The sequence below is a fragment of the Sardina pilchardus genome, chromosome 3 (genome assembly GCF_963854185.1).
Source record: "Sardina pilchardus chromosome 3, fSarPil1.1, whole genome shotgun sequence".
Lineage (NCBI taxonomy): Eukaryota > Metazoa > Chordata > Actinopteri > Clupeiformes > Clupeidae > Sardina > Sardina pilchardus.
This window is the reverse complement of record NC_084996.1, coordinates 22,066,652-22,090,997: the sequence shown is the minus strand read 5'-3', so window position 1 is coordinate 22,090,997 and position 24,346 is coordinate 22,066,652. Positions and strand designations below refer to the sequence as shown.

The following is a 24,346-nucleotide window of genomic DNA, read 5'->3' as shown; positions in this document are numbered from 1 at the left end:
AAAAGTTACCATCTTTGTCTATGTAAAAAGATCTGGTATCTTGCAATTTGTCCTATGAGAAAATATTATGGGGATTTTTAGTGTACACACCTGTTAAACTCTCACGGGGACAAACATTTGAAATGCAGACATTTTGCTCTACACACTTTTGTCCTCTTTTGTCCACCCTGAATATAAAACACTCTAAATGCATCACATGGTCTTGCCACACTTTTTACCCCCCATCTATTTATTAAATTCTTCTATGTCTTCTTTAAAATTATAAATAATTAGTGATACCTCAGCACAGGAAAGTTGAGCAGCTAAATGTCATTTCAGTTCATGTTTTACAAGGTATCTATGTGAGAAATAGAACACTTGTATTCTAGAGATCACATTTGTGAACCGCATGCAGGTCAGATCTGTAAAATCCCTATCATAACCATGCTATTACCTAGTTGCCTATATTAAGTGTCTCCACGAAAACGAAAGACTCTCTATATTTACATAACTACCCTAATTAGCCCAAAGTGTTATGCAATTACAACAGTGGGCAATACCTTTAGTAACTTTAAAAGGACTACTAAAGTTATTGCAGAGTAGTAAACTAAATACCAGTAGAGTGGACAATAGTAGCCTACTGCGTCGTACTCTGCACAGTGAAATGTGGGCAGCAGAGCTGATACACTCAACATAATGACAGTAAATTTGGAACTATTCCAATAATGCAATATCCATATAGTCGAAACATTAACCAATGGCTGTGATATACGCAGCTCTGTTGCCAAGCAGCATTACATATGAACTCAAGTGAAAGCAGCTCTGAACAGAGCACCATATTTAAATTGGCTTAATTCCGTATCCATCAGTGTGTCAGTGTGCAGAATTCAGCTTTTGTTATGTTAAAGCTTGAGTCCCTTCTAAACACTGTAGTGATTTAGAAAAAAAAAAAAAAAATACAGGAGCAATATCCCTCACACCCCTCTAACTGGTTGTTGTTGTTTTGTGAATTAAATTCACAAAAATAACAATAATAATAATTAAAATAAAATATGAATCATCCACAGCAATGGTCATCATTCTGATTGAAATGTTCAGACAGGGCAAGACTGCCCTGAAATAAAGCAATGTATTCATACAATAAGGTTATGTTAACATATTTTGGTTTATTGTTGTTTAATTTTATTACAGTAAGTACCCATTTCCATCATCTAACATGTATAAAATGAAGACATAAGGCCTACATAATTACACTGTTCTGGCAATGTTACTTCGAACACGACTGAGGGAGCATTTAGAGTCCTCCCATACTTCAAATGGGAAAAAATAAGCTTGGAAGAAGCTCTTGTATTTGGGAATAAAACATTCATTCATGATCAATGATTTGGCAAAATCTAGCAAAGTGTCTAATCAAATCTGTGCATAGTCAATTCACCTTTAGGGGATTTCAAATCTAAAAATATTTCAATTGTGAATTCAGCAAAAACTGGTCACATCTTGCTCATGAAACATGAAATAAATTGACAATTTAAATCAGGCTCAGTCAGACTGACGTTCTCAAGAACTTTGCAGAGGAAATCTGAAAACAACTGACAAAGTAAAAACAAAATATACAAATCCAAAACAATTTCAACTAAACCTACAAAATGACTAGGCTACTGTTAAAATCCCTCATTGTTTAATCATTCCCTGATTTTTTGTCCAATGTGCAAATTTGGTTTAAGGGTTTAATTATTCCAAAGAAAAAGAATCATTTTTACGGTAACATCTTCAGCCCATTTTCAGCAAATAGCCAAAATTAATAAAAGTCATATCTCTGGAATCGGATAATTGAGACACTACGTTTACTATCAGTGTGTTTGTCTTTGGCCAAATCAATCCATCCTAATGATATCAGACCAATGCATGTCTTCCCATAATATTAGCAAGCATAATATTAACCTTCTAATAAACAACAAACCTGGTATAATCAAGTCTGCATGTCATTGCAACTGAAAAGTAGCATCTGTTGTGGTAAGGACACAAACAAATGCTGCATCCAATGTAAACGTGCTGATGGGAATCAACACCTGTTGAGGTAATGGCTGTTCAACTATCCAATTCCACATTAAGAAATCTTGCTCACACGACTCATGAGGTACTGCGGTTTGTGAGAGAAACTGAGAAGTAGGAAAGTGCAAGTGGTCGACTGTAAAACAAAAAAAAGTAACTAAGTGAATAGCATTAATACTTGGCATTTGTTGAAAAGCGGGCAGTTAGAAAACGCAAAAAGCTGAATGGCTTAAGAAAGAAAACGAAATGCGTAAAACACACACAAACACACACACACACACACGCGCACACACACCCACGCACACACAAGTAATGTACAAAACACTATTGCTCCCTAGCTAAGTTCAGAAAAACTGTAGAGTAAGTTATATGAGCGGAGTTGCATGCTACAGCATTAGACGAAGCATCTATAGTATAGAGTAAATAAAAAGCATTGTTGCTATTTTGCCAAAATTCACAGCCATGAATGCATTTCATCTACAAAAAAGGCATTAAAAATCACCGATGTCTGAGGCATACATATTTCTATACATAACACTGAGGCAACAAATGATATGAACAACAGGCAAGAGCTTCCCTCTAATTGCCACTAAAGGCACCATGGAATACAGAGAAAAACCCTTCACCACTGGATATGAACATTCATCAACAAGCAACGACACCCAGCGACGTGTCTAACATCAGCCACACAGAGAGGAACAGCGTTGCAAGTGAAAGGTGTGGCCGCTTATGCCCACAGAAGAATGTTTAGGATCTACCTAGAACTTTAAAGGCTGATATGGCTCAATGGTTCTTTACAGAACTTCTCATCAGGGGGTTCTAACTAGAACCTCAACTGGTTCTTCAATGGAGACAAGGTGAAGATTTGTTTGCTTAGAATCACCAAGTTTCATGTGAAAACTTGCGCAAAGCTAAGAGTTCGAAATGACCTACACAAAAGGCTTCATAAGCAGGTTCAAAAGAACTCTCACGTTCTACCAACTATTTTTTTCTTTTTCTTTTTTTTACCAAGAAATGGAGTTTGTTTTTTGTTGTTTTGTTGCCATTATGGTTGGCCAACCAAGGGTAAGATCAGGTTGAAGTTTAAAGGGTTGAAATGTTCTTTATAGAGAAAACAGGGTCTATGGAGGCTTCCACAGAGGAACTTTAGATAGGCTAGTTATAGTACTCCTCTAAGGGGAACCACTTACGAACACTTTGAAAACATACATTTTCAGGCATCTTTCTGCCAAGAAAGAGTTCTATATATAAATCAGAAGAGGTTATGGAGAACCACAACCCCATATAGATCTCTCTGTTGGTATTAAGTGATCCAAGGATCTTTTCTAGAATGAGTCAATGGTCAGAGAATGTCTCCATAAAGCATAGATTCAGTGTGGATAATATCAGAAACATGACAGGGTGTTCTGCATTTGTGTCTAGTGCCATTATGGTGCCACACATACCTTCTAAACATAATCAAAAGAAGGAAAATGTTATATACAGTGGACTGATGTGGTGATACAATATAGTTATCACAGGAATTGTAAAACTGGTCCATATATTTATACTGATGTGTTTATGGTAATCTTGTGGAGCCATCAGAGTGCACATCTGGACATAACTCACTGTGATGATGCTGGTATTGAGAGAGGTGACAATCTGACTAAAAACACTGACTTAACTTTTAAAGATACAGTCTGATGAAAGGTTGTTGATTTTTGAGTACAACAGCCAATCAAATTATACCCTTCCCTTCCATGCTCCTGTTGCTTGGCTGATGTGGCTCAATCCAAACCATTTTTTAAGCGTACACACAAACTGGACTGTCAAAGAACCACAAGGAGCTTAAAGACCAGTTAGGTGAATCTTTAAAGGACACTCACAGCTTCCATGAAGCACCACATGCCTTCGACAACACGACTTTGAGGTTCTGAATTGGTTTAGAACTTTCCCACAAACACTAAGACCTGCTATTCACTGCAGCCCACTCTTAGACCCGAAAACCTGTCCAGAAACGTGCACGCTAACATGTTAGCACGCTAACATGTCTCTGGCTCCACAAGATTAGCTCAAAGAGAAGTAGATCAGCAACAACGCCTCGTGGAGAGACGTGAAGGACGCAGCACACAGCATAGGAAACGCAAGCTGGTCAGCAGCAGCCCTGCTACGCTGATCCAAGGTTTGAAAATCCAGCTGAAAGGACGAGAGAATAGCTTAGTATGCCGGCTTGTTCCTGGCACTAGCGATGTACAACTCGGCTAGTTGCAAGGTTAAGGTTGAAGGTGACCATTTCGACTGAGTGAAAAGCCTTTGAGCCCTGTCTGTTATTGTATATTAATGCCAGAGCTGACACAAAAGAAGGCCGATAACAATTTCTATCGCTATCGACACATAATCGACCTATAGAAAAGATAATCATATTCAGGTTAATGTACATCATACACTAACGTATAGATAGAAAATGAGGGTTTGATCCCATCCACTATAAGGAGTGCCCTTGTAAACTGAGATAGAGGTTGTTTTTTTTGTAACCAAGACCAACAAAATCTGCTCTTCTTCTTATTGCACGTCTCTGTTGACGTCTTATTTTCCCTGAAAATGAGGTATTGAGAGGAATTGACTTCATCCTTCCTGTGTCTCCTACGCTTGCCAACAAAAAGCTCTGTAGATAAAGAAAGTAAGAAGAAGAGGGCACTCGTGACAGTGGCTTAGAATGCAACCCTGTGCAGCTCTTAACAGATCTATGGAAGGTACCCTGGAGGTGGGCCCAGAGCACAGGAGACTGAGTTGAAGAAAAGACCTTCTCTGACAAGGGATCAGTCCCTTTTTTTTCCCAAATCACACACTTACAATCGTTTAAGAACACGGTTCACATGCTATCAAGTATGATTCCAAGACAAGTTTAAAAACCTGTTTTGTACAAGTGTATGGGAATCAACACCCATCATGAATACGTTGTTTGAATCCCTTGCTATGTCAATACAGGAGAAGTGTGTGTTTTGAAAAACTAAACGAAAACAAGCCTCTATGTTCCAGTGGTCTCTGAGTAGACTGGGCATTATTTGAATCCCTCGCCTTGCGTCGTTGAATCAGATTGCCATCATGTACAGAACAGACACATTTTCAGCTTCCTTGTGCAATCGAGTTGAGCCATGACCTTCAATGCGGACAATGGTGCTTATGGTCCTCAAGCTCTGTAGCCAAGACGCTACACACATCCATAGAGACGCCAAGCATATTGAGAGAGAATAGGAAGACGCTACGCAACCCAAGGAGGCTGCCCAGAGCAGACATTTTGTTTTGTCTTTTTTCGTTTAAAAAAAAAAAAAAAAATGAGTGCATGCCTCTGGGAAAGGCCAGTGGAAAGGCAGACAGAAGTCCTGAAAGTGTCAGGATTTAAAAGTAAGCACCCTAACCCCACCCCAATAGAAGATGAACAAATATAAAATACCAAAAAAAAAAAAAACTAAACAAAACATAACAAAAAAGAAAATATCTAAGCACCCAAAAGTAAAGAAGAAGGACAGAATTATTGACACTACACCAACAAGACTGTCTACAACAGCAACACGTCGTCATCATAACTGCTGAAGATACAGTAGCATTTCCTCAAGCTTCTTGTAGTCATGTTCAATTTTTTTGTTTACCCCTCTTCTCTCCTAGCGTCTCTTGTATGGGGATTCTGTCAAATGTACACAAATGTACACAAATGTACACAAGTGACCATGAATGTTGTGCTGTTCCTGTGGTAGATGTGGTGTCCTTGAAAGTTCAAGTCACAGAGCTACGGCAGGCCACATGCCAATCCATGGCCAGTATGCAGTTGTGCTGTGTAGCCAAGCACATTATATTAAAAAAAATAATAACAAAGAAAGAAAAAAGGTTTTCCCTTTTATCCAAGTTAATATCTGAAATTCTGTTCCTTATGAGGTATTTTTGGCTCAATACAAGACAAAAAAAAAAAAGTTTTGTGTCATTGGCGGCTGTAGAAAGTGGATTGTGAAGTGTACGTCAATAATTAGAAATCCCTGGTTCATTCAATCTAAAAAAAAAAATCACATTCAGAGGTGGGCATCAAAAATCAATTCGGCCTTGCCTCTGTCCATTGCTAACGGTAGCTAACCTTCCCTACACTGGCACTGAGGCCTTTTCAAATGTAAGTCACAGCTCTAGTGCTGAAGATGGCAGAAGTGATTCACATTCATTTTCGTTCTGTGCTACTTTACCCATCATCAAAAGCCACTGGGGTTCTCAATACATCATGAACCAGTGTGGCTTTCTTTAACATTTACCAAAGAAAACCTGTTCTGCCTACAGGGATTTCCTTATTTCAAAAGGCAAACCAACTATTGATTTATTACACTATGCAGGTACATCCTCAGTGCCTCATTTCTTTGAGGGTGGGGTGTGTGTGAGTGGGAGGGTGAGGTGTGTGTGTGTAGGAGGGGTTCAGGGGTAAGCGCTCAGTTACATTTCTTCCTTTCCTTAAAAAGAAAAATCACTTCATTGCCTGTCGTAACATTACGTTAGGCAACATTATCCCCATGCTCATATGTACATGAATTTCACACGGCGTCCACTGTAACCCAGCCATTCCAATCTGCCAACCTGTGACATCAGCACCGAGAAGTCAGTGACAGTGATGATATTTCAGCTGGCTCCAATTTCTGAGATCGAAAAAAAACAAAACACACAAAAACTAAAAAAAAAATATATGAAAAAGAAACAGCAGGTAGTATCACACTCCTTTACACCGCTCTGGCTCAAACTCCAGAGTACCTAAACAGAAAAGGGAAAAAAAACGCTATTTTCTTCTGAACTCACGCCTCAAAAAGGCGCAAGGCTCAATTCCTAGTCATGGGAGTGCTGGATTGAAATCTTGCTAATCTTGCTCTCCCTCCCTTCATCTCTCTTCTCCTTTTCCGTGTGTGGAGACTCACACAATGACTCACAGTCAGACATATAGATATAAAAAAAAAAAAAAAACACTGTAAAGTTCACCTATATGTATTATTTTTCTGTTTTTTTGTTTTGTTTTGTTATTTTCGCTTCTCTTCTCCGCCCTCATTCCTGAGGGTCTCGTCGTCCCCTGGCGTGGTGCTCGCGGTGCGTGCGCAGATGGGCCTGCAGGCGGGAGGGCTGCGTGAAGCGCTTGCCGCACTCGGAGCAGCGGAGGCCGCAGGCCGCCTCGTGCACCTGCTGGTGCGCCTTGAGGAGGTGCGCCCGGCTGAAGCGCTTCCCGCAGCGCTTGCACGCGTGCGGCTTCCTGCTCGAGCTCCGCGAGCCTCCCCGCGGAGAGAAACAGTGGTCCGCGTCCGAGCTTTTGTCTTCCTCCTCCTCCTCTTCCTCCTCCTCCTCCTCCTCCATCTCCTCCACCTCTTCCACCACCACGTCCTCTTTCACAGTCAGCACCGGCGGCGTCGTCTGCCCAGGAGGGCTCTCTGCTGGCCGGGGCTCGGTGGAGTCGTCGGCTGGAGCCTCCGAGAGGACAGGCAGTCCCTCCATCGACTCCTCGTCGCCCTCTAGCAGCTGAGAGGGGAGTGTCAGCAGTCTGTGCAGCATGGAGGGGGACGACAGATCAGGAACGCCATCTGGAGGAGAGAGAGAGAGAGAGGGGGAGGAAGGAGAGGAAGAAAGAAGGAAAGGAGGGGGGAGAATGAGAGAGAAAGAATGAAAGAAAGAAAGAGCGAAAGAGAAAGAACGAAAGAAAGAAAGAAAGAGGAGGAAAAAGAGAGGGGAAAGAAAGAAAGACAGACAGAAAGAAAGGAGGAGATATGGGTAAAGAAAGAAAGACAGAAAGAAAGGCAAAAGAGGGGGGGAAACAAAACTGCTGAGTCAACATGTTGCCGTGGGGACAATAATCAGTGGCACATATCTAATGCTGTGGCTACACAGGTAGATGCAGTGCCAGTGACCCATCCAGTCAAACATGTTGTGTCAGTCACAGGCAGTCCCACATTCACAGTCAAGTCATGTGGCCAGACGTTTTGCCTAACAGCACACTACCCTGCCAAAAAAGCGCTGTTCCAAAACAGCCCAAGGGAAAGCATAAACATCAGCTCGTGGGGACTCGGACGTCCTTGGTCCTACTCACCTGTGGGACTGACCACTGCGACTCCGACACCCTGCGGTTCCGAGTGCGGGGACAGAACCTCCAGGTCCTCCGGCTGCAGCCACTCGGACTGGCCCGTGCCCGCGAGCCTCTGGCCCACCGGGCAGCTGGGCTCCAGGGCCTCGCGGATCAGGGCGTCCATGTGGGACATCTGGCCCTGGACCGGGCCGAGATCGAGCTGGAGCTCGGCGCTGCCCTCGGCCTTCACCGCCTCCTTGATGTGCCAGGCGTCGCTGCACCACTTCTGGCCGAACACCTTGTCCAGGATGGGCACCCAGTCCTGCGCCACCGCCAGAACCTTCTGCTTGTCCGCCTCCGCTGCAGACACAACACAACACAACACAGAGACGTCACGTTACTAATCACAACACAGAGACGTCACATCGCGTAGCCGCACGGCCCGCACGCGTGCCACACTAATCACAACACAGAGACGTCACGTCACTCATCACTTCATCATTTCATGTACAAGAGTACAAACCACATGAGAACAAACTTCACAAACATGCCGGCATACCAACTTTGGCTGGCCTGGGTGTTCCCATGCTGCCTTGCACGCAATTTCATTCAAGCTGCTAAGGCAGTCTGGAAACTACCGCCCTAATTTTTGTCTGAGATAGGGGACCAATCACAGAACACGGGGAAAAGCAAGACGATGATGAGCTATGTACAGACGCATTTGATAGACATCCTTGGCGCCCAATGAACGGATCTGGGCATTTTTTCAAATAAAAGAAAATTAATGTTTGGTTGCCAGACCACGTCTCATTTGAGAGGTGGTAGGCGCTAGCCAGGCTAAACCTTTGGCCATATTTGGCTACTAAATCACCTTGGCTATTGAAAGACACACGTCAGAAGGATGATTACGCCCATTTTTTGGGGTCTTTTTTGGCTACATGCAGTGAGTGCTTTATTGTGTCCTAAGTTCCAACTGAAACAGGGCACTGGTTCAGCCGTCAACATGGCTCTCAGACAGGTTTAAACAAGAGATGTTCAGTTATTCCGCCGTCGTCAGTTCCCTTTTCTACTCCCCAGCCTACTCCTCCACAGAAATATATGCTGAGTACATTTTTCTGAAAACATGACCTTTAGCATGAAAAACCCCCACACACACACACACACACACAACATAAAGAACATAGGCCAGACGGTATAGTATACACTGTCTGTATGCCAGACTCCTTGAGTCACACTGGCTTTAGGTAACATGTCCATGAGATATGACACCACAAAGGCAAAGGAGTGCCAAAGCCAGTTGGTTCGTGTTCTTTTTCTGGAGCAGGCGCTTCGTAGGAGGGGAAAAAAACGAATGAGGCAGGTGGCTTTGGAGCCGCAGTAACCGAACAAATGACAACAACGACGAGACTTTTCGCATGACGACGTGCAGGACACAAGACTTTTTTTTTTTTTTGCGGAACGTTAACTAGGTCACCTATATGGTGAGACTATAGTTAATCGTTAACTTTAAACGGTGAGTGTCGGCACACTGTACATTACATAAACATCTCACGGCAACAAAGGGCTGTTATTCACTCACACTCTCTTGACACACCTGATCAGGAATATGGGCCAATTCAGCCTACAGGCCGCAACGCAACTAATACTGCACACATGGTTACTGCAGGTTGCAGCAAGTTCAATTGAAGACTTTAAGACCATTTTCAAGATTATTATAAATTAAATTTGGATAGATAGATTGAAATTGGATGGATTGAAGTTGCATGACATTGTAGTTATTTCTCTCAAATGCACATATACAGTATATCACAGTAACAATAAATTATAACATTTATGTGGAGTTGATAAAAAACTTTGTAGCTCGTATAAAAGTTTAGAGAAGAAATGTATTTACTTTGCTAGTAATTCTGGGACCCCTTGTCCGTCATATTTGTTTGCAAGTATGGGCATAACATGTGAATTACTGTAGTGAATAAAGACTAACATATCCTTAAATATCATTACATTACATCAGATTGCATGATTTCTTTCTCAGCAATGTACAGTGGTATATGGACATATGCCACCCATATAACCTACATATCAGTCCATCTCCGCCTCTCTCATATGGAAATGCTGCCATCAGACTTGTGACACAGGCCACGGGCCGCAGCTTCTTACAACAACACAGTAGGCAAATAAGTATATTATTAAGCCTTCTGATAGAAAACGGCCATTCAAATCAGGTAAGCAATCTCAATCATCATGTCCTGTTGGTGCTGAAGTAAGAGCAGCCATCAGGATACCAGGTACAGTAGGTAGTCTCTCCATGCAGCCCTCCTACTATCAGTGTGGGCCAAAGGTTAGTGCTGTCATATCCACTATCACATGTTCATGCCTGTAGTGCGCTCAAGTAACCAAACAGTGGAGGCTACGGTTGGTGCTCACATGTATGTTCAAGTACAGGCAGCGTAACCGGTATTGTGTAAATAGCACAGAACCAAACTACACCAGAGTCAGAGCCAGCAGGCATGCACATGAGGGGGCTGACATGCGCAGCTGTCGCATCGGCATCCCAAACCGTACACACAGGCCCCGTTCCCACAATGACCCAGGTGTGTGTGTGTGTGTGTATGTGTGTGTCCACGCTCACCACCCTGGTCATTTCCTAAACACACACCTCATCTCTCGGCCACTCATCTCTTGTCCAGTGTGTGTGCATGTGTGTGTGCGTGCATGTGTGTGTGTGCGTGTGTGCGTGGCTAGTTTGTACACACACAGGTATACTATAGCCTACACACACATATCTAGAAGTCTAAATTCCTAATCTGGTCACGCATCAGGAAGTGAGGGGCGCTTCCTGTTCACCAATGTATCCATTCAACACATGAAGCGGAGCAGCAAGGTGACAGGAGCATGCTACCCACCATTTGTGCTGTCGTTGGACGCCTGCTGCTTTGCCCGGGTGACCTTGGCGGCCCGTTCTCGGCCCCTGGGTGGTTCCGGCCGCGTGCCCTCCGAGCTGCCGGGCGAGTCCGAGTCGTTGTCCGCCTCCTTCTTCATGGTGGCGACCCCGTGCAGCACGTCGGGCATGCCGTCGCTCTTGCCGCTGCTGCTGCTCTCGGAGCGCTTCTTGCTCGCCCGCAGCCGCCCGTTCAAGGCCTCGTTCTCGTGGTCCACCTTGGTCAGTTCCAGGAGCAGGTCGTCGAAGCTGTCCTCCACGATCTTGGTCAGCTCCGTCACGGCAAACTCCAGCACCTGCTCCATCACGACTTTCAGCTGGCCTGCAGGATGGCGAACAACAAGAGATCCATAACATTTAAAACCTTCAAGATTCCCACAGTAAACATTTATACAACGCTCTTCATATTGGAAGAATACGGGGCTAATCTTATTCCACTTGCTACAGTAGCTACACAGAACACATTTCCCCCTTTTCCTGCTTCAGCTAACAGGGAACTCAGATCACCTGCAGAACTTCAACAGTTCAAACACACCTCAATTGACTAGCTGCGCGAAAGTCTCTCGGTGAGCTTGTTTACTTCCTGTAGAGCCGGGTACGTGTGAGCCTGCCACTATTCTCAATGTAATTAGCATCTACACGGACGCGGTTGGGTGCTGCACCTAGTGAATCAGCATGTTACCATGAAGAAGGACGTGTAAAGACTAATTGCATTTACAATGGTCACAGGTTCAAACAAACATGGCTCCCCAGGAAACAAACAAGATCACCAAGAGCCTTTTGTGCAACTTGTCCATGCTTCCACCTCATACTAAACTATTCATCTGCACAGCCTGGGGAGGCACCCAACGCCTAGTCATCCTCCCTGTGAATGTGTGTAGTACGCAAGGGGCGCAAGCGAAGCATGTCAACAAATGGATGTGACCTCATATGGAATCTTAGAGCAGTGGTGATGAAAAATTGTGTTAGCCTACTTATCGCTAAGATACAGCTCTGAACACTTGACATGTTTTAGAAATGTTTAGAGCCATCAGTCCCGACGCCATGTGGAAATACAAGTAGTGAACACATTCTCACATGTGGTACAATTATGAGAGCATTCTTAGCAAATTCTCAACTGTAAGGGGCCAGAAAACTGATGTGACCAGATTAACAGTATAGGGCCATATTACAGTATATTGTTTAAGATGTACAGCCTAGTCTTCCATGGTGCATTTGTTCCATATGGCATTGTGCATGATATGCGGCCTTGTGCCATACAATCTAGTGCTACACTATCTTGTTTGTTCTGTCTATGATGTAACATTGTGCAGGATATACTATCTGGTTGCACGTTGCGTCATCCAGGAAATAATACTTGGCATGGTATGATATTAGCGTTCGCATTTTCATATCCTTCAATCATGATTCCTGTTAAAAAAAACACCATGACACAGTGTGATATCGTTTGAAGTCAACATTGCCCTCCCTACACACAAACTCACATTCTAGAGTTTCCAGCTCAAGACTTGGCTGCAAACAAGTAGCAGTTCCTCTCAACAACCCGCACAGTTAGAACACCATCGGCTGGCTAGGAGTGCATCAGCATTAAACTACATTAAACCGGCCGTTCACAAATCCTCCTGAGATCACCATCTGCAGGACCCGTGGGTCTTCGGCCTCCAGAGATCTCACACACAAATACTGCTCAGGTTGCCACACTGCAGTGCTCGTGTTGGCATCTCACAGCGAGCGGAGTGAGTTGCACGGGACATTCAGTGAGGAGAACGAATCATGGGAAACATCTGTGCATGGGAGCTCGTCCCAAAGCCGTCACTCGCGAGAGACTCGGAGGAGGATCCTGTCCTCTAGTCCCCTCTGGAATGTTAAATGAAACCCTGGGCAAAATTATAGGACATTATCACGGACCTCATTTCAGCGCTCGATCACGTTCTCCCTGTCTCCCTCCCCCCGCCTGGACACAGCTCGCTGGTGAGGTTTTAAAGGGGAAACAACTGGAATGGACATTTTAAAACCTGTTAGATGCAACACCTTTTTTTTTTACTATGTGCCAGCTGAGCTCATAGCAAAAACAGCACACTGATGGTAGTGTTGCATGGAGAAATGCACAGACCAATTTCAATTCATTTGTTTTCCCTTCGCCACTTTCTTTGTTAAGGAACAACTTTTTTCCCCCATCTGATTGTTGCTTAGATGCCTTTCATAGCAAGAGATTCAGCTACTTCCCTCTGAGTTTGCAGCGTTCGTGACAGTGGGGGCAGACGGGCACAGATCGGCTCCGGGGCCTGCCAGACAGAGCCTTCCTCTTCCAGCTCTTTGAAACCGCCACTCTGATGCAATCGTGCCAAGGTGGCTTAGACTATCTGCATACTTGCCCGATCGGATTATTGACAGATCACTGCCACCCTGAACAAGTCTTTGCATGGGATGTGTATACCTACTGTATGTGTGTGTGTGTGTGTGTGTTTCTTTCTTTCTTTCTCTCTATCTCTCTCTCTCTCCATCTCAACTGCCATGCCCTATTCAAACTATTCAAACTGCACCAAAAACAACGTTGGCATCGAGTGAAGATTATTTCGAGACGGGTGCAATAATGTGAAAAACAACACATGAGATTATTGTTTGAGGGTACTTAACTCCTTCCTGGTTCTGGGGCCCAAAGGAGCGAGGCTGTAATTATGGGGCGGCTGAGGGTTTGTCATGGGGGTGTCTGATAATCAAGAACCTCTGGGAACTGGCAAGGCTGAGCTGGGCCATGCACTGCTATTTCCTGAGTTGTTTTTAATGTTGTCGTCCAGATTTAAAATGGGGCAGAAAAGAATAAGGTTGTTTGTATTACTCAGGATGGACGGCCATGATCAAAAACAGCCACTCCCAAAAACGCCGAGTGGAGCCCAAAATGGATGCCACTTATCTCCACAATGAGTGTGGGAACCATCTAAGGCTTCAATTAAACCTCAACACCCTTCAAGACTTCGCTCGTCCACGCTCCCGCACGGAGGAACTTTTGTGTGTGGTGCTTTGTCTCTCTGTCGGACAGTAGGGACAATGACGTTTATGGACCCAGAAGGTGCCCACCCACCCCTCCCCTTCCGCATCCCTTCCCCACCCCACCCCACCCCACCCTTTTCGGCAGATAATGTCCGCATGGATGGGGTAGGTGTGGCTTGGTGGCGCGAGTCTCATTGGCTGATTATTGGGGGGAAAGTCACCCTTTCCTTGGCTACTGTTACCACAGTGCGAGAGGCAGCGCGTAGGAGACACTCGACAACAATAGCGTCACTGCCCCGACCCACCACTGATAACAGTCACAACATGCCCCATAATCTGCACTGCAGTGTGTGTGTGTGTGTGTGTGTCTGCCTGTGTGCATGCATGATGCCTCGGAGTGAGCATAACCCTCTGTGAGTGTGTGTGAGGGGAGGGGGGGGGGAGAGGGGGATAGAGAGAGAGGGATAGAGAAAGAGAGAGGGAGAGAGACTACAAAAGAATGTTTAATATAGACCAAAGTGAGGCTGACTCAGATTTTTTTCCTGTTCAGAGCACGCTTCCGCCACAATAATAAACAGCCTTCTAGCTGAAACACTGCTTGCATACTGCAGAATGACCCCTGGTCACATCTCTATTCGACACACCATAACACTGACCACGGGGAAAGCCATCTCACAGACAATACAAGAGATAGCTATTTCCATCCTGAAACCATTACACCCTACGGCACTGTGCGCAAGGCTTTATTGTTTTGATAAGAGGCATATCCAAAGCTACTACAAGGCCCACTTGTGTTCCTAATGTTGTAGTTTACACTGATATAGTTTTTTGTTTTGGGATATAACGGAAGACAACAAAATGCACAGTAAGCAGATAGTGAACAGTGAAAAGGGGGTGTGTTACCATGTGTAATAAACACTTAGCTCCGTTATTTACCATGAACTCATAAAACGAAGTATCTGCGCGGCACAGAAAATCCATGCGTCATTCATTCCTCGACCGTGTTTAATATGGCGTTTAACAAGCACTAATGATAGAACAACAAGGGAGCAATCATCTAAGCATACTTATGTTAACTTCCCCCTCCTTCCGTCTGCTGTGGTGTTCTGTCCTGTTTTTGGGGCTTAGTCTAGGCTACGCGAAAGAAAAAGAATGATGAGCTTGTTTTTAAAGGAAGCTCTTGGCCAAAGACATAGCCTACACATAATGTTTACTGTGTGTCCATGGTCGCTGACACATCTGGATGTCGTGCTAGCACGCAGCTTTTGAGCTGAACACGAAAGGAAGGCTGTCGACCAAAGTGTGTGCAAATAACCTTACCCACAGCTCGCCCTTTCTGCTCAATCCTGAGAGTGTCCCCCTGTATGCTGCGCTCTCGATTCTGGTTGGGGGTGTGTTGCTCCGGCTTTGTCTCTTCGCTGGCCACACTCGTTTCTCTCCCGCCTTTGCAAGTGGCAGTTTTGCCATGTCCTCTGTTATATTCAAACTCTGAAGTCTGAAGCTTCAACCTCAGTCGTTGGTTTTCTTGGTCCCTGGCAGTTGTTTCCAGCAACATAGAATTCAAGGTGGCACCAACAGTCTTGGTTATTTCCTGAACAGCGAGTTGCACTACCTGCTCAAGCGCTGATTCGAGCTGGCCTTGAAAAAACGAGATATATAGTGCGCCGTTCATGATGTCGTCCGCTTTGTTGGAAGACCACTTTCATTCTTCCCCCCTCTCCCCGAAAAAGAAATGAAAAATAGACAGAACTCAACACACAACTGATTGAAATGAAGAACTACCTCCTCTTTCAACGCATCATGTGTACACCCCTTGGATGCTACCGTACTCTCCCTTGTGAAGACGCAACGCTATTCCTGCCATCTCTAACCAATTTCAAGGTTTCTGCAGCATGGGCCACTAGTTGTACGCCATTTTGCTCTAACAGAGAAGTTTCCCTAACCATGAATATTTTTTTATTCAGATCTGGGACTAACATTTGAGAGCGAGAACCAATGCGTTCGACCAGGTATTTCTATATCAAAATGAAGTGTCATGGCGTGAAACATGTTGTACAATGCATAATCATTAACTATTATTACATAATAATAATACATAATAGTCTAACTATTTCTATTATTGCTTGTTTGTGCGTCAAGTTCGATACGCCTAATGTAGCCTAAACCAACTATTCCATCAATAATTTAATTAATCCTTTTTGTTCTCCATGTCACTGTCACTGTCCATTTTAAAATCGATAGAACACAGCCTAATCTGAGTGGAATCGTAATGAGATATCACACAGACTGTTCAAGACATTTCAGAAAACCTTTGCATTTTGGAGAAACCAAAAAAATAAACGTGTCATGCTCCTACTCTCTCCTCGGGTCCCAGCGCGTAACCAGTGGCCAAATTATGCCTGATCTCTTTCTCAAATCGCAATGAATAAAATAACCCGTTTAAATCACAGTGAAACAAGTCTGTGCTCCTGCTGCTGCTATCATCACATGGATTGTGTAATTCGACGTAACTATTTTCCGATCAACAGCAGGCGCATGTTATGTAATAGTTGAGTAACTAAAGTAATGTTAAGTAATGTAGGTGAGCGGTGTGTGCAGCTCATGGAGGCTAGGGCTGGTAAAATTAGACTGCAACGCGTTACCGACTGAAGACTGCCAGGCTGTACATTGTCCCGACTCTTCGCAGCATCGGCTTCTAGTATTGGATCACGCATATAGTATAAACATAGGATTGTTTGCAATATTAACTTAAACCATTTCCAAAAAGAAATACGCTTGCTCTCACAAGGCTTGATCACGGCTGAAGGGACACTCCCCCTTCCAAACCACCAATATTTTGTGCGCTCTTGATATTCATGTACGGTAAACACAGCGTTCTCAACACTAACAAACCGGAAGGCGGGGTTGAGATCATGGCAGATCATGGCACCCAACTGTCTTTGTTCTGTGGCACTATGATTATGAGCTCGCTGCGAGATTATCTGAGACTATGTTCCCTAAAAGATGTCCGCGCTGCAGTTCATGCTGTTTTGCATGGAATGCACTCTGGCTCTATCCTAATGCATTTCTGTTACATAATGGGGATGAGTGCGCCCCTTGCTCTGTTACAGTTACATCAGTTGTTGCCACGACACGCGTGCTCGAATCACTGCCACATGATACGAAGTGACAAGCTTTTGTTTCCTCAATTAATTTGCGCTGAAAGAGGCGGTCTTAGACATTTGCTTTGAGGGATTAAGTGAGGAGAGCGAAACTGACCTAAAATCTGGCAGCTCTCGCTCAAGCGATAGTAATGGTGGTAAGCAGAAGCGCGACTGGCACAAGAGCATGGTTTGAAAACCGCAGCCGCCTCACACACACATTTGAACATGTTTACGAACAAGAACGTGTCGCATATTTCTATAGTGAGCATAAGCTGTTTTTCAAGAGCACAATCATATAATCTATTTATTATTAATCTTCAAAGTTTAATTGTTTTCAGGAGTCATAGGCTACTTGCCTACGCTCCTCGGCTCCTCCTTACAACGTGGCCATATACATGTTTACATTAAAAGGGGTTGCAATTTTACTTCTCATAATTATACGTCGATGTTATGATAGCACAATTGAAGAAATGGCCAGTGAATCAGTTATTGGTCTGCGACCTACAACATTTCTAATCCTAACTTTAGACTGAATATTGCATCTCAGTGGAAAAGTCAATAAGAAAAAAGCGTTGCTGTGAAATGCTATTCACTGGATCAGATTACCTGTGGTTTTGCCCATTTTATAGCATTCCTGCCAGTTGCTCACCCAGACACTAGCAGGGTGGACTCCACAGATTTAGCCTTCATCAAGGCCAGATCCCCTAGTCCAGGCCAGGGGCTTACATGCCAGGCCACGGTACTGTACAACAATGTTGAAATTCTGTTTACAAATATTTTTGAATGTTGTTATTTAAATATATATTTTTACAAGAGAAAAGCAAATGTCAAACTCGTATCTCGTATCATTCTGAAAGTACTGTGATGGAAGTTCCTGTCCATTCTGTGGGTTACATCTAGATACTTTGTTGCAGGTTTTGTGAGGAAATGGATTGAAATTCTTGAAACAGAACAATGAGTCTCATAAAACTGCACACGGGTAAGGAGAAATGCTGCGGTTTTTCAGCATCAGTGTGGTTAGCTCCAGGGCACTTGTATCAGACTCAGACTGCTAGCTACAATTACCCAAACACACAGTGAAACACGCCTTTTAATTTTATAGGCTGTGTCTTAAAGTGCCAGTAAGTAGATCTTTGTCCATGGATTCCATGGTAATTAAGGGGTTGACTCCCAAATAATCACCAAGGAGGTATGTTTCCAAAATTAACCAAACCTTTAATACAGATTGCACGACTCTTCCATGGTTTTGGGGAAAGTTACAGTGAATTTAAGTACGTTGTGACAAATGTTAATGCTTCCTGTCGTAAAAGAAAGCTGTGTCAATATTATTTGGGCAACTTGCAGTCGACCTGGTGAAACGGCGCAAACTAACACTTCTGTGAATTGCACTAATTACCCACGGTGTAAAATGAGACAAGGCTGCATAAAACAAGGGTGACAAGCTGACTGCTCACCATGAATCTGTTCAAAGGTTTTGTCTGATCAGATCAAGTGCAATGCTAGCGTCTACCCAACACCTCTTTTCAAACTCGGTCAAGCTTGCATCAAATGGCCCCCACCCTTCTTGCTCCCCCTCCCCGCCCCCGGTTCATGATGGGTGCCATGGCTGCCTCTTTGTCATGGAGGGCCCCAGCTCACTGTACCGGGCGAGCTGAAGGAGAATTGTTTTTTAGTCTGATGCACACACAGAGGCGAGGGGTGGGTTGGCCACTTGCCAGGTTTCTAAAGACTGGCTCCTTGTGTTCCATATGCTCTCCACAGAGGCAGAGCCCTTATCTAGAAAGGCACTTAACCGCAAGTCTACGCCAGCCTGCCTATATGTCACTGGTGCGTGCCCCGCCCCTCCCTCCCGTCTGTATTCTCCTCTGAGATGGCCTATATCCCAGTAATCCCAGTGAGGGATGATATGATGGGGTTAACTGGGCTGTGTATTATTTACTCTGTAGCTCCTGTTATGTTTATTTATTCATCTTAAACATCTATATAGGCTAAAATCAAAACCCATGTGTTTGCTTCATGGCTAAATAAGGTATAGACCGAGTATTTGAAAGATTCTGTTACAAACGTTGTTTTCCCTCAGTAATTATTATGACTATTATTGTTATAATTTGTTGTAATGATTGAATACATTTTATATGTGTTTACAATGTTGCTGTGTTTCTGTGTTAATCATGGCGTTGGCCATGTCCATATCAGCACCACCTTTGGCACTGATCCCACATATACAACCTCCTTGCAGGCCTGGTGCAGTGTTTAGGCATTTCCCTTATTGTCTGTATAGCTGTTGCATTCCGTTTCCTAGAGGAGAACAGGCTGCTCATCGATCACAGCTATAAAGGTGGGTGTAGACTGCACAGTGGAGTCTGTTCTTTCCAATGTTATTGCACCACCCAGCCAATGTGGTGAAAAAAAAAACAGTACATGTTTTGGCCACCAGGTGGAACAGTTTCAGCGGTGTGACATTGCAACCATTAGGTGGTTGATGAAATATACTTGTTGGTGACTGTAAAATGCAGCCAAATTAGTAAAGACGCACCATACCAAAATGCATAAATTCTGGCCAATACATCAGGTTTTTTGTACTATTTTGGTTTCAGAAAACCTACAAAACTATGTATCTTGAGCATGGAAAGAGGATAAAGAGAATAGCATCTCCAGACTATCTGTATAGCAGGCTTGTGCACAATTCCGAATTTTAGAATTTGCCTCCATTCAATTCATGAGTTGGAATTTGAATTGAATTGGCCCCACCCCACAGGAAGTTGAATTTGAATTGGAATTGGAATGACAGGAAGTGGAATTCAATTCATGGCAATTCAAAACAAATTCACATGTCACATAACAGGAAGAATGTGTTGAACCTCACATACATTCAGTTCAGGGAAAATTACATTGGAAATGTAATTGATTACTGTTTTCAATTATAAATTGTGTGTTTGTTGAGATCATATCTGACATTTTGTGAAACTTAATGGTTAAACACTGCAAAAAAGGGTGTCTAAAAACAAGATAAAAACACTAAATCTGAGGTAAAAGGTACTCAAAACAAGTGAAATGTTCTGTCCATGCAGCAAGATAATTTCAATTGACAAGATTTTGTGAATTAAGATAAATAAAAAAAATCTAGCAATAAGCATGTCTACAGAGGTATTTGGAAACTTAACATAAGCTGAAATTGCTGTTTTTAAGATTACTTATAAATATAATTTTTACATCCCCAAAATAAGTAAAATATACTTAATATAAGCATAAAATGCTGGTTGTAAAATTAGGTTACTTAAATAGCCTCAGATTATATTCCTTTTGTTTTGGAAGAATATTTTCTGGACTTTTTGCCTTTATTCAGATAGGATAATGAAGATAGACAGGAAGCGGGTAGGTGTGTGAAAGAGTTGGGGAGAGATTCGGATTTGACCACAGGTGAGATTCGAACCGGGTCCCCGTGGGTAGTTGGACAAGTACAAGGTACTAATGCTGTAACCTGTTGCGCCACAGTACCACAGCTTGTGGCAGGTCTAGATTACGTATATTTAAAGTTGTTACATAAGTTGTTATAAGCATAAACTGCTGTTTTAAAATGATATCTTAAATCTTAAATGTCATCTTAAATTAAGTCAAATTTTCTTGTCACTTAAAACAAGCTTTATTTTGATGAGAATTTGAGGGAGAGATGTAAAAGATCTCATTTTAACAGTATTTACCTCATTTTAAGATTTCATGCCTATTTGAGACAAAAAAAAGATGTGCTTGATTTATTAAGCATTATTAAAGTTGAACACTTCAAACAATATAAATGATCTAACACTTCTAATCTATTTTTTTCATCTTGATAAGAATCAAATAATTTGCAGCGTACCCTTATATTATGTATATGAATTGATTTGAATTTCATTGAATTTCAATTCTACTTCCCTTAATTCAAATTCGAATTGTAATTCTGCATCCTGTTTTTGACCTCAATTCAAATTCAATTCAAACTCAAGAATTGAATTGGAATTTAGGAGTCATTCTCAATTCAATTCTGAATTTTGCACAAGCCTGCTGTATAGGCCTATGTCATGTTTTTCATTGGGGTTTGGACATGCCCCAAGTGGACTTATTTGGGTCTTCAGGGTATGGCGAGCGTGGATCGTAATTGTACTGCATATCAATTGTATGGTGTTGTTGTAATCCACTTCAGTTCACTTCAAACCAAGATCAGTTGTTCGTCATTTGAGAGTTTCCAGACTAATTCATGCAAAAGCTGATTTTATTTTTGGCCAAACCTGACGCGTTCAGATGAGGGTTCACATCAGGGATCACTGATGGGAAATTCGTTTTCAGAATTTAATGTAACATAAAATTTAATGAATGACAAAATTAAAAATCATTTAAGGTGTAAATAGAAAGAATAATAAATAAACCAGCTAAACCATGTATGCATGTGCGACAGTGTAATTAGATAAACAAATAAGAAATAAGAATTATGAAATCAGTTAATTCAGAGGTTCATTTTGGCTCAACATCAGTTTAGTAAACAGAGGCAGGCCCTGGTGGTCATCACTCTGAAGATGGAGAACAGCAGCTGCCCAGAGCAGCCTATTGTCTTGAGCCATGGAGTGCGTCTGCCCAGCGACAGCAGCGAGTGTAGGGATGGAGGCTGGCGTGGGACCATCTGACTCAGATGTATGGGCCTGAGATAGATGCCTTTTGCCACTCTGGCTGAAGTCATATTGAACCCTTTAAGGGGAAACTCAGCTGAATTTCCACAAAGCCATGTATCATTACTGTTCAAACTTGTTTACAGCCGAGAAAAGCGAGTTTGGAGTCTGTGCAAGCAAATTAGCCTCTTTGGAGGAGCCTACAAGTCCCCAAATCTCTAAGTCAATAGATTTCCGTGTTCTTATGCAAGCATTTCCCAGAGGCCCAGGGTTGCAGTGTTCAGAATTGTCTGGTCTTGGAAATACAGTTGGCGTCAGTTGTCCTGGAGTGCATTTTAATAACATAATATCCTACTTTTACATCTGTGTGACAGACCAGCAGCTCCAAGGCAGATGAGACCGTGGTGAACTAGAAAGTCTCATTGCCTTCTCAGCTGAAAAACAACACTGGTAATCTCTGTTTAGACAACTAGAAATAGATACCCATGAAGCAGTGATTGAAAGAGGTTTGTTCTGCTTATCCATATAATGTAAACCTATGGAATTTTAAGCCTTTGAAGTGCAATATATCAGATATACTCAAAACACAGACATAACCTTATAATTCTACGGGGACATGATGGGCACAGTCAGGAAGAATGTGTGCCTTGAAAGGTTCTAAAGAATCCATATAATACATTCCAACAATTCTAAAACATTCTGAACACACAGCAACGTCCCGGCCTGCTGAAGGCGTGCACTTTTGAAATGCCACCACAGTTCCACATTAACATTCCTGTAGGGCAGGTGTTCTCAGCCCTCCCTCCGCCCCTCCTTGCCCCCCCCCCCCCCCCCCCCCCTGCACTGCAATGCACCTCCTCAAACCTGCCCCTGTCCCACACCGAGTCCGCCAATGTGCCTGAAATACCCCTGATTAGCTGGATGGAGTGAGTTTATCTCATCAGAAGTGCAATTGATTAGTCCAGCGAGGTGTGAAGAACAGGACAGGAAGATTGGATTGGTGACGTGCAGGGAAGACATGGTTCCACCAGAGACAGGCTGAGAGATGCTGCACAGGGGCCTTGGGGTTGTTTGGGGATGAAATCAACTTTATTTTTCACTCTTCCTTCCCTTCACTCGGTCTTTATACTGCACCTCATCACACATCATAGTTACAGGCTATGATATAGGTGAGGAGTGTGACCAGGTGTGGGTCTGGTAAAGTGACACAGTTCTGAAGACTCTCAAGTCATCTGAGGTGTTAAGGGGTTGATTGGTTGATTGATTAATAGTGAAAGTCTGAGAGCGCTTCAATTTGCCAGACAGATATAATGCTATAAATGGGTTAGCATTTAAGTCCCTGCAGCATTTAGAAATGTTTTATCTAATAGGCTGAAACGTGTAACAGAATCACAGTCATAATAGTTTAATGGTTCATGCCGAATGTCAGACGGCAAAACAAGTCTCATCACATCCGCTTCTCGAGTGATACCATTGATTCTGACAGTGATTCAGCTATCTTCAACTAAAATACGGTTAACCTGCATTTTAAATTTGGTTTAATCGTCTGCATGTTATTGTTTTGTACAAAAGTACGCAACGATAAAAAATAAAAAAAAAAACATCAACACTTTGAGTATACAACTAAATCAGTGATCAAAACATATAGCAATGTTTTAAATATAACCTATACACATGCATATGCATACAGTATATGTATCGTTAGTTTTACAGTGCATGTGTTCTAATCACGTTATTACTTGATGAATGGATGTGATTAACCTGTTCTCCAGTCTTCTGATGTTGGTGTAAACCCCATTGTCATGGTATGAATTGGCATAAAAAAAATATTTTGGTACGTACAATAAAGTGAACATGACGTGCTGTAATATCACGTAATGAATTAGACCTCTCATCAGTAGTGAAATACACAACTTAGTGTCACTGTAGCGCACTTGTATTGCAGCTGAGGAGATACCTTAGGACCTTAGACCAGCCCTAGACAAGTCATATGTTTATCTATCCTGTAAAAAACATTAACAGTGTAGGGATTCACAGTCTCACTCTATTTCGGAGAACTTGGAGATTCTTGGTAAAACAGCAACTCTCACCACCACAAATAGGCCGCGAGCTAGATAGGCCTACCGTGCACCCCCCCCACCTCCCAACAAAACCATACTTTTTTGAAAGGTCTGGGTGTGTAGAATATGAATCTGAATGTTAACATTGAAAATTTTGGGATGCACTACCTGTTTTAGCCCTATGAATAGGGAAACCCTAAAAACCGATTATAAGCGATTCTAACACATCAAGATGGTCCTATCAATCAGAACAGCTTTTAATTGACCTATTACACATTCAAACTTCACATATGAAGACTTAGGTCAAATGTCTACCATGATGCTTTTTGGTAGGTGTCTTAAATTAACATAGGCAAAGCCTTATATTGATATAATGAGCCCATTTCATGTATAGGACACAAAGTAGATTCGACTACCATACACCGCCTACCCCCTTTTCTAACAAAATCATGCTTTTGTGAAAGGTTTGGATGTGTAAAATATGAATA

The 24,346-nt window shown here is 42.9% G+C and overlaps 1 protein-coding gene across 1 annotated transcript; it reads right to left on the bottom strand.

Moving 5' to 3' along the window:
• Positions 1-1,125: 1,125 nt before the first annotated feature.
• Positions 1,126-16,496, bottom strand: si:dkeyp-113d7.10 (zinc finger protein 394). Its single transcript, XM_062532444.1, has 4 exons — positions 15,336-16,496; positions 10,990-11,346; positions 8,108-8,443; positions 1,126-7,604 (listed from the first exon to the last, which is right to left on the bottom strand). The coding sequence occupies exons 1-4, from the start codon at positions 15,685-15,687 to the stop codon at positions 7,078-7,080; spliced, it is 1,572 nt and encodes a 523-aa protein (XP_062388428.1). The 5' UTR covers positions 15,688-16,496; the 3' UTR covers positions 1,126-7,077.
• Positions 16,497-24,346: the final 7,850 nt, after the last annotated feature.

Excerpts from the sequence above, each read along its gene's own strand:
- si:dkeyp-113d7.10 (XM_062532444.1), bottom strand. The coding sequence starts at position 15,687 with ATGAACGGCGCACTATATATCTCGTTTTTTCAAGGCCAGCTCGAATCA. Across the intron at positions 11,347-15,335 it reads GCAGAAAGGGCGAGCTGTGG|GCCAGCTGAAAGTCGTGATG; the intron begins GTAAGGTTATTT and ends GCCATCCTGCAG. Across the intron at positions 7,605-8,107 it reads CGCAGTGGTCAGTCCCACAG|ATGGCGTTCCTGATCTGTCG; the intron begins GTGAGTAGGACC and ends TCTCTCCTCCAG.